The following is an 11,463-nucleotide window of genomic DNA, read 5'->3' on the forward strand; positions in this document are numbered from 1 at the left end:
TGTGAATCACAGAGGGAGATGGATGGAGGGGAATTATAACTAGTATTTACAACCAAGAAATAACATTTTTTTAAGAAAACATGACTTGGTAGATAATCCAATGTCTTAAGCCTCAACTGTTCAACCTGATCATAACTATACTGAAGTCACTGAATCAAGGCACATTGTCTTTTGTTGTAAACAGACTCAAATTACATAATGGCTTGAGGAAGCCTTCTGCCTTTCTGTTTTAATAAATTTACTTCCTTAAAAATTTATATTTGGCCTGTTGACCAGTTGAGAAACACATTAAACACACTGATTTCAACCTAAACAGAATGTGTACTTTGAAAATATTTCACACGTGCTAAGAGTGTGAAAGTTTTCTTTTTCATATATGCAAACTGGCATCTTACAGTAAAAAAATCAAACCAAAACCAGGCTACAGAATTTTATTAGTACTTTATTTCTGAGCCATAGAAATGTTAATGAAGAAAGACGGACTACCTCAAAAAATGAACTACAGCATCACTTACCTGAAAGTCTTTTGTAAGGCTTGTTACTGCTTTTAGTGCCATTTTGGTGTTTCTTGTCTATTGATGGAGCTATAATTCCTTTGCCATTCAGAATCTTTTCTGGTGATGGTGGCACTGACTTGGATGTCAAACCAGATTTAACCAAAGTTGGAGCAGGTACGGTGGATGAAGAGGCTGAGGAAGAGGTGATGGTGGTAGTGGTTGCAGAATTCATTTTAACATTGGCACCATCTGCCTTCACTAGGTTAGGAATTTTCTCTAGACTGACTACTGGAACAGGAACACTGCAAAATCAAAGAAAAATCTTCAAGTTTTATTTTCTGTACCGAAGCTTTACAGTTCCTTAATCCCCTTCCACAGATATAAGAATGTCAATGCAAGTGACAAAATATCTTCAGACCAGACTAAAACTAAATACTTAGTACAATTATTGACTGTTTTTGTTCAATCATATGTTTACAAAACCAGGCATCTGTAAAGCCTGGCAATGTACAAAAATATGAAAATTAACCTTTTCATTTTTTTAAAAATCCAATCCCTTACTATTCATAAACAAAATAAGTCTTTGATACTAAGTAAAACATATGCCCTTACAGTTATGGTCTCATACCTTTAACATAAGCACATGTCAGATATGGGTATGCTGTACTAAACTCACCATGATAACAAAAAGAAGTTTGCTCACAATATTTTTAAAGAAACACAAAAATAATTAATTTGCTGAGAAGTATCTGAATAACATACAAGTTCTGTAAACAAGGAGAAAAGAGATTTTAAGCACAGAAATCTTAACAGTGGTCTATTTAAAAGTCTTAAAATCCTTGATTAATTGAGCATTACTAAAAATGTATTTTTAATAAAATCTTGTGAACTTTAAAACAAAAATTCCCAGTACAATTATTAGCTTAGTTGGCTCTTTTCAGAATAAAGTTGCAATAACTAACTTCTCCTGACTTAACTACCACCACAGCATATTTATGACAGTAACAAATGTTACCTTCTCCATTTGGCAGCAAAAAAATATTAAGACAATTTTAAATTACAACATTATTTTAACATTTCTGTCTCCTATATGAGGAAATATCCAACAATGGTAGCTGCTTTTTACCTACCCAACAACTCAAAATTTGGATGTCTTGTGGTTACCAATAAATATAAAATATATAAATTACATACCTCTCCTTACTGAAACAAACCCAGAGAAAAAATACTAATGAAACCCCCTAAATTCTCAGAGCTTTAAGCCCAGGTTTCACAAATGAAAACATCTCACTTATTCAGTTCTTCCTATACGCTGCCTGAAGAGTTGCTTTTGCCAAATAATTGACAATCTGCCTTGTAAGCAAATTCACACACAGATCATGCGAAAAATGACAGTTTTAACACTACCATTCCACAGTAAGCAAACAAAAGAAACACAATTTTTCTTAAATACAAATTCCATGGTGATGTTTAAAAGGTAAAACAAATTCCTCACATAGAAGCATGAGACTCTCCTTAACAGTATTCCTGTCTTCTCCTTTCTGAATTGCACAGAACTAAGCTAACCTTCATAATTTTAAACCCCAGCATTAATGACAATCAAGGAGGTTGTTCAACATAGAAAAATTTCTTAAAACTCAGGGATTTTTTAAATCTATTATTATCTTAAAGGTTCAACGTTATGTACAGGCTAAGGTAAAATGAAACATATTTATAAAGAGTGAGAAATTACTGCTTAGCAAACTGTACTCAAAAAACAATCTCCTCCTTGCACATCACTGCAGTTATTTTGTGTGGTAGTGCAGATATTCTATGTTTGTTAAACAATCAACCAGTGCTAAATCAGTATATAATCTGAAGTACACTGCCGAGTTGCAGTTCAGGTAAGCAGAGTTTCTTGCCAGAGACCACAGTCAGTGGTCAGTGTCCCAACACAGGCAACATTTGCCTGTCTGCACATCACTGTATGGTCTGGGGCTTCCCCCCATTCACAAGTCTCACATAATTTCAGTCTTTTGTGTCTGAAAAATGCACCTTTGCTGCATTCTTCCTAGAGAAGGAATGCTTAAGAGGTGTGGAGTTTCTACAGTCTGAAAAAGATGACTTTGAGATGGCATTCTCCATGGGACACCCTTTGGAAACGTCGGAAGAAGGGTCCAAAATAACAAGTCTTGACCTCCTTGGGCTACGACAAAACCTGTTTCTCCACAGCTGATAAGCAGAAAGTGCAGCGTGTGTGGCTGGAACGGCCTCTCCAATTCTGGAGAGTTGTTAATCTGTGTTCCAACAGTATTTTAATATAGAAAAATGTATGAAACTTGATATAAACAATATGTATATAAAACTAAAAAGAAGAATTAAACACCAAGACATATTCTGCAGCTGGAATTAGATTATATGAAACTTCCACATCGTGTGGTACCATAAATACAGCAGTCAGCTAGTCAGAATACAGACCTGACTGCACACAATGTAGAGCGCTGGCCAGTACCTCAGCAAAACAATGTGACTTACTTACAAAACCAGAATTACATTAAGTATGTCAATGACAATGCAAACATGGAGCTATGAAAGAGAGGATTTGATCCTCTACTTTTTAAACTTCTCTGAGCTTATTAAGTTACTTGACAGATAAAAATTGTAACATCTCAGGGTAGGAATTAGTATTTTTTTTTTGCTTTTAAACAGATGGCAATTACATTTTCTGAAAATAGGAGAATTTTTTTTTTTACTCTTGATCAAGGAGTTTTACTGTGTAAAACTATGTAAAAACATATGAACAAATCTTCACGCCCAGTCTACGATCTGTCTTAATTCAAAGTACTGATACACAGTGAAAGGGTCAACTGTATTATCTGGTCCAGTTGTAAATTACAGTTAATAAATATTTTAAAATTTTCTCTGTTTTGCAGTGCCCAGAATCTCAAATCCTAGGGCACATGCAGATGGATCACTGCGATAACAAAAAAAGCCCAGGGGAGGGAAGAGTTTTGCTTAGTTTTGTTATAGATCAACAAGTCAACCTTTATCATGCATTTCATTGCACTGTAGAACAAAAATGAAAAATACTCCAGTACTTGAAGACACACATTCTATAGGGCTCCTGGTAGTCTACAACAAATTATTTGAGAATTTAGAAGCTATAGATTTTTTTTTTTTTTTAAATATGAGTACTACATTCAACATTAAGGAACTTTAGTTTCATCTTAGCATAACCTGTAAAAATTAATTGATAACCAAACAGCAAACTGGAAGCTGCACAGGACCAGTGATCACAGTCAATTACTGGGGACTAAAAACAGAAATAAATCACAACCGCTGATATTTGTATTTGATGGTTAAAAAGAGTTCTCAAACTGAGTTTTTTGAGTAAAAATTGAGGACTTCTTTAAAAAGTTTGTTAGAAAAATAAAAAATAAGGTCTTTATCCTTCTTTACTATATTTTAAAAGGAATTTTTGAATGAAGAGCCTGTTGAGATTTATTAAAGACAACTGCTGAAAGAGGTAATTAGAAAAACAACATGCAACAAACAGAAAAACAGAGCAAGGGCACATGACAATCAGTAAAAACGAGAAAAATAGGAATACAGATGATTGCCAAAGATAGGTGAGAAAAATCTGTTTTTAGTAAAGACAAGTTCACTTAATAGCAGTATCTACTTAAAGGACAGTAAAATAGTTATTGGCGATGCAAAAATGTCAGAAATGTTCAGTATTTCTTCTATACTAAGAAGGAAGCATAATAATTGGATTATCTCCAATCACATAAAAATGTTTTTCGATTCCCTCAGTAAGTGTAAAGTGCCAGCTGAAAAATTATGTTTTGTTTTGTTTTGTTTTTTAAACATAAGCAAATCTGGATAATGTTGCCATGAGTTCCAAAGGAGCTGGAGAGATATTGGGTCTCAGCATATTAATTTCTAATTGACTCTTGGAATATTTGGCAACTTAGAGAAGCTAGCTCAGTGCTGCTGTTGCATCCACACTGAAAATCCAAACTAGAGTGTCTTGGAAGAAATAATGGAAAAGCTAATAAAAATAAACTGATAAATAATTAGTTCACATGGTTTTGCTGAAAATCAGATCTTGGCAAAGCAATGCATTTCACTTTTTGATGAGGTTACCAGTTAAGCTGACAAAGATAACTGTGAAAATGTTCTGACTTTTGAAAAGCATTATAAAACACAAATAAAAACAGTTTAAAACCTAATGTAAAAACAGTTTAAAAGCAAATGTTAAACAACATAAAATTCAAAACTAGTTTTTCAGAGATTTATGATTCAATAAGGGTGCTTGCTAGGGAGCTTTTTAGCCATCATTACCAAGTCTAACATGATTGAAAACTTAACTGGTCTTCAGAAACAGAAGATTACTGGTGATAACATTTGCTGATGGAATCAGTATCGAGGGAAAACAAATAACGAAGAGACCAGGGCAGTGATAAAAAGGAGCATGGAGTGTTTGGTAAAGTTCATTAATTTAAAAGATATTTTAATAAAAGCAAATGTAAAGTTACACATGAAATAAACTATTCAGTCTGCAGTGAAATACAGGGAAACAACATACTAGAAAATAGTGACAAAAATATTAAGTGGTCACAGGGGATAAGCACTATGAGCTTTTATTGTATTGCTGTGCTTATTATATTAACAGGGATAAGATTAAGGAGCAGTTTTAGTTTTCACACATCCCTGGTTACACCGATACTGGAATATGGCTTCCAGTGTTGCTGACCAGTGGTTCAATACCAATGCTGATGAATTAGAAGAGAACCAGAAAAAGGCTACAGAAATATCAGAGGGCTACACAAAGTGCTCGATCATGCCAGGATTCAAAAGCTCATTCTCTTTTTTGGATAACTGATTTCTTTCTGTTTTCTCATATTCTTGGTCAAGCACTTGGACTAGACAATCACTGTAGGGCCCTTCCAACTGAAATTATTCTGTTCTTATTCTATTCTAACTACTCCTTCAGCAGAACCCGTGACAGACACCTGAAACAAGAGTAAATTCACCTCCCAAGTATCTCATGGCAATTTTTTTTAGTCCCAGGCCATTGCTTGTCACTATCATTCCCAAGCATGAAAAAATAATTTTAATATGCCACAATACTCCTCATACCTAGTTCCCTATTACCTCTATTTTCCTTTCTTCAGACTTTAAAAAAATATTTTTCCTTGCTCTTACATAATTTTGCTTGGTGGTTTTTTTTTGTCATTTATAACTATATTCATTCTAAAATCTCAGCCACCCATTCAACTCTCTTCAAATTTGTGAGAAAAGAAATTCACAAACATTTAAAAACATAAAACATTGCTCCATTCTACATTGCTGGGATCATCTCTACAATGTAACTAAGTATTTGTGATTTAGTGGTAGAATAAGAGGTCCAAGTTAACTGCTGAATTTTGTTTCCAATTCCATGCTGTGTTAGGAATATCCTTAAATCTTGACTAGCTTCACTTTCTCAACCTCAGTATGAAAAATGGTATTTCCTAACATAAAGAAATAAATACTAAGAGATGATTAAAAAAAACCTTTGAAAAGTGACATAAATTTTAAATGATTACCCACATGTATACCCTTATGATCCTATTTGTGTTCACAGAAGGAGTGTCAGTTTTCTACATGTTAATGAAACCCACATCATTTCCATCCCATTTTCTTCATTTTCTGAACTTCTGTCAGGCAATGGCTAATCCTTGCGGAGGGAGGTCGAGGAGACTTTCTTCAGCTGGTATCTCAGGGCTAGCTTACTTTAACACTTTACCCCAGTTTTACACTGCCTCAGGATCAGAGATGGGTGGATTCACAGCACCAAAATCCTCCAGGGCAGTGCTCAGAAGCTGCGCTGGGGCACGACAAGGGAAGCAGCTCTGTTTGGGTAGGTCAGCAGTGAGGGAGAGAGCTCCTGGCCACAGGAATAAAAAGAATGCCTTTTATCAAGGGTATCTGGGCTATTCTTATTATGATTGCTTGCTCATTATTATTGTTATTACTACCAATCATCTTCTTTTTTGCCTTTTTCTCTCTATTTTCTACCCTTTTGCTATATTTCTTGCCACCTCAGGCGCTAGCTTCAGAAAACAATGGTTTACATTTATCCTGTGCAGAGCGCAGCGGTGCTCCAGCACTGCTCCAGTCTCTAAGCGCTGCTGTATTAATAGCAACAACGTTAAGAGAGATACAGAGGGGAAAAAAATCAGAACTGACAGATATTTTGGGATGATGTATTCACAATAATCCTTTGTATTCCAGCTACAAGAAGGGAAGTATTAAAACAGCGGCTACAAAACAAAACAGTTTCAGAACTCTTTCATCTGACCATTCTGATCACGCTTCTTAAAGCGTTAGCCAAGGAGCAACCTGAACCTCTGTAGCACATCTTAGAACGACACAGGACGCAAAGAAGAGAAAGAGTTACTCAGTCAACGTTTAAGGTGATGACTCAACCAAAACTATAATGAATTAAACAAGGGAAGAGTTGGGTCTACATGCAGGCAGGCATGACAACAGATCTGCTGGGCCATGCTGTGGCAGAGGCCACTGCTGAAATACTCTACTAATTGTAACAGCTAAAATTTAAGTGATGTTGTATGAAAGAATCAGGCAAGCACAGCAAACATTATTCCAGGTCTGGAAAATAATCACTGCAAGTGATACAATTCCTGAATTAAGCTAATTTGGTAACTGTCTGAAAGAACCTATGTCAAGTAAATATTTGTGGTATGAGACTACAACAGAACAGACAAAAGCACTGAATAACTGGAAGTTTTTGAGGATGATAAACCACAATACGCTTGGATACATGACAAATCCTATTTGCATTTTTGAGACAAATATATTTGTGTCAATTGAGTATTTCATTCTGCAAGTGGCTGAAATTCTATGACTTGTACAGACAGCTGAATGGAAGATATAATCTTACCTTAAAAAAGAATAGATTTTTATTAATAATTTCTCCTTTAAAAAATCAGAACTGCTGAATATTTTCTAGAATTCTAAATAAAAATTATAATCCACTACTGGAATAGGAACAAACATTTTCTTCCATAACAGCCATCAGCTCTCTATAACCTATGATAATTATCAGACTGATTTTATTCTTTAAAAAGTCATATAATCTAAGGCACTTAACACTACATTTTGAAAGACAAGTTCATTGATGTCCACTTCAGACTGTTTGTGATTTGTTGTGTGATGATTACAATATCTGTAACTACTATATCCCCCATTTTTCCCCTCCAGTAAACAAAACCACAGTATTATCTCCCAGCAGAGCTGCAAGAATGGGTAATTCACAAGTACAACTACTGACATATTCGTTGCCAAAGTATTAACAGAGCAGTACAACAGTTTTAAATGGCTAAATCTACTTTGTTAATCATCAGTAAATGTTTGGGATGTTCCAAATAAAGGGAAAAGGGATTGGTGGAAATGCTCAGTTATTTTGTTCCCTTCCAGCTTTTACTGACTGACAGAATGCCATCTGTTGCCAGAACGGAAGAGAGTGTTTATAGATTCAGTGAGTATGCTGAAATGTAGATATGTAAGTTGCTGTCTGTACCACTAGGATGAGAAACAGGTTTAGAGTCAATAGTGTTAATATTCTGAAGTCCTTTCTGATTTTCTTTTACTTACTTAAAAAAAAAAACCCTCTTGTATAAAATTCCTCTCTAACATTCAGAAGAAAAGGTCACTATTCAGTCAAGAATATTGTTTGAAAAACAGTAAATGAGGTGCTTACACCTTAACTAGAATAGCTTCTATCTTATCTGTGTATGTACGTGTGCGTGTAATCTATTTTCAGAATTATATACCATAATTGTCCAGAATGCTTATCATGCTTATAGAGACGGTGGGTTCAGATTTATAGGAAGATTAGATTTTGATCAGGTTTGTTCCAGTGCAAGGTAAATTCTACAGCTTGGCAGAAGCTCCCTCTTTGAAATCACACCAACTAGTGTGTGTTCCAGGCAGAAAACATGAGCCATTACTCTAACATAATTTGAGTTTATGCTTTGTCTCATGAGTGAATGGCTTGCATTACATTATTTACTGCTTTAAGGCAATTGTGTCCAGAAATCCTACCTAAAATCATGATCTTCTTATGCTAGATATTACATCTAAAAGGAAGGATCTTTACACAGTGAGTAGATAAAACTTAAGAAAAAGGAAGTCTTACTATCTCAAGTTTACAGACACAGAAATGAGGCCGAGGAGGCTACAGCGTAACAGTAGCCTGTGCAGAACCAGGAACTGAACCCAGACCTCAAGTCACCAACCTAGTGACCTAATCACAAAGCATCTTTTCTGTAGATAACTAAAGACAAAACAGTTTCTTATGGGATAAAATAGTGACTCAGTTCTGCTCTCATTTACATTTTTGCAACCCTGATGCTATCATCACAGTCACAGGAGGATGGGCCTGGCAGTGGCAAAGCCTATATATGTAAATATATCACAGTATATTATGTAAGATGTCCCCCAACAAGTGATTTTCATAGCCAGGATTTTCTTCTGTCTTCTTTTAAGTCATGAAACATTACCAAAATACAGAACACACTCCAACAGCAGCTGCTGTTGAAGATAAATGACTATAACCAGTAAGTTTTCATGAACATCAGTTAAGCCAATATTAAGAACTCTGCAAAAAATATCCTACTGTTTAAAAGCAGCAGTTTTAAGGGCTGATTCTGTAAAGGAAGAAGAACCTTGAAGATAGCAAACTGGGTCAATATCTCACTTGCTATACAAATCTCAGAAAAGCAGACATTTGATTGAACATCCGAAAAGTAAGCCAGTCCTTTTTCCTCTTCCTATATATATATAGATATAAATTTAAAAACATCCCAGTTTTCTCCTTGAAATAGAGGCTTTTAAACTGTAAACTTAGATAAGACGAGAATAAGGAATTTTTTTTTTTTTTTAATTATTGTGAAATATACATAGAGATACTTGAACACCAACATCTTCAGGAACTATTATTTTGGTACTTACCATGGTTTATCCCGTGATACTTTTGAAGGAAAGACTGTGTGCTGTTTGCTACTGGAGGTAAGTAGATTGTCTTTGGGCGTTTTGAATGGCTTTGAGTTGCTGCTGACAGGGTTATGGCCACTGATACAGGATTTCGGTTTCATCTGTACTAGGGATGTCCTGGAATTGCAGGCTGGAGAAGCTGGAGAAGGGGAAGGTTTACACATTGAACCGTGTCTTCGTTCTGTAACGGAAAAATAATAAACTTTACAGCATTTCACAGGCTAAAAAAATAAAAAGAAGTCAGGGAAGAGGAAATTGTTTCTCTCTATGCTAGTTACACTGATTTCATCACTCTGAATATCACCAGCTCATTCCTGTTGTGAATGCAATCAAGCCAAATGATAATTAAACAAAATCAACTCTGTGAAGGGCTCTGAAAAATGTAAAACGTAGTAAAATAAATGCTAATAACCTACCAGAAAATTTCACCAAGAAATCTCAAACCACTTTTTAAGCAGTAAGTAACCACCAGCATCTGTGTGAGGTACACTAGGTGTCCCAGCTCTTTAACGTAAAGAGGAAAGAGGAGAGCATGTAACAACAGCTCAGATGATTCGGTGAAATACTCTGTGACAGACATGAGATTGCTTCTATAATGGTTTATGAAGAATTTAGGTGATCCAGTTATTGGGCACTTTATTTTATGACTATCTTGTTTAATAGAAAGCTATAAGGAAAACCACCAGAAGACTGAAAAGCAGGAAAAGGTCTACTGCTCCCAGCCCTTCCAGACAGACAGGTTATCTCCAAGCACCAATCAAGGTAAAAGCTTATTTTTTTCCACACAGAGCAACTGGCAAGTGCAAAAAAAGCAGGAAGTTTATATATCAGTTACAAACACTGCATCCAGAGGTCAGGCCCTTGTGTAAGCACACTCAGACCTCTGAAGTACTGCTAAAAGCAAGGCCCTGCTGACCCCACAACGGGGGAAACAGGCTTCAGGACAGACAAGACTTCAGTAAAATTGTTTGGGTTTGGTTATTATTATTATTTTTTAAAATCTAAAAATCCTATCCCTGATATTATTAAATAAAAAGACTGTTTGAAGAAGGTATCTGGCCATTCTTTACAAATGATGTACTTCAGGGAAAAAGTGCTAGTGCTTTGGCCAGTCAGCTGGATCACAGTGCGCTGCAAACAGGCTTGATGCTGCGAACTTCAGCACAACTACAAAATATTACAAGAGACAGGAGTTGTTCATTTGCTGAGAGGTGCTATAAACCCTTAACAGTGCTGTCCCCTGTTCGTGGGAACACCCTCTCCCCAAGCCCTTCACCCCGCAGTGAGTCAGCCCCGGTGCTCCCCGGGCAGAGGCAGCGGGCGGCACGGGTGGGCTGAGGGAAGAGGAACTTCCCAGTCAGCAGGGCCCCTCAGCAGCAGCTGACCGGTCCGGCTCGATGGTGCCCCGGCACCAGGGGCCTCCACAGCAGTGATCAGCCAGGTACCCCCGCTACTGGCACAGGAACCAAATGCAGTAAGCCCAACCAGGACCACAGGAGGGCTGGGGAGGGACTTTTTTTTCAAGAGCAGGTAGTGATAGAACAAGGAGAAATGGCTTTAAGCTGGAAGAGGGTAGGTTTAGATTAGATATTAGGAAGAAATTCTTTGCTGTGAGGGTGGTGAGACACTGGAACAGGTTGCCCAGAGAAGCTGTGGATGCCCCCTCCCTGGAAGTGTTCAAGGCCAGGTTGGATGAGGCTTTGAGCAACCTGGTCTAGTGGAAGGTGTCCCTGTTAATGGCAGGGGGGTTGGAACTGGATGACCTTTAAGGTCCCTTCCAACCCAAACCATTCTATGATAATGTAATTACAGACCAAGAACTTTGGAAAAGCTGGAGTTTCTCCTTCCACATGTGGCAATTTTTCCTCATCTAAAGCCTTCAGCACGTAACTTGGAGAATCCAAGTGGGTGCTATTCTTTGAGC

General features: G+C 36.7%; 1 protein-coding gene across 2 annotated transcripts in view; it reads right to left on the minus strand.

Moving 5' to 3' along the window:
• The window catches only part of ATXN7L1 (ataxin 7 like 1), a 34,956-nt gene extending 25,240 nt beyond the window's left edge, over positions 1-9,716 (minus strand). For both annotated transcript variants that reach the window (XM_010172527.2, XM_010172528.2), the window contains exons 1-2: positions 9,498-9,716; positions 516-799 (exon numbers count right to left, since the gene is read on the minus strand). In XM_010172527.2, coding sequence (XP_010170829.1) covers positions 516-799; positions 9,498-9,703 — 490 coding nt within the window. In that variant the 5' untranslated portion in view covers positions 9,704-9,716. The remainder of the gene's footprint in view (positions 1-515; positions 800-9,497) is intronic.
• Between the last annotated feature and the right edge of the window lie 1,747 nt (positions 9,717-11,463).

Source organism: Antrostomus carolinensis, unplaced genomic scaffold (assembly GCF_000700745.2).
Source record: "Antrostomus carolinensis isolate BGI_N321 unplaced genomic scaffold, ASM70074v2 scaffold5607, whole genome shotgun sequence".
Taxonomy (NCBI): domain Eukaryota; kingdom Metazoa; phylum Chordata; class Aves; order Caprimulgiformes; family Caprimulgidae; genus Antrostomus; species Antrostomus carolinensis.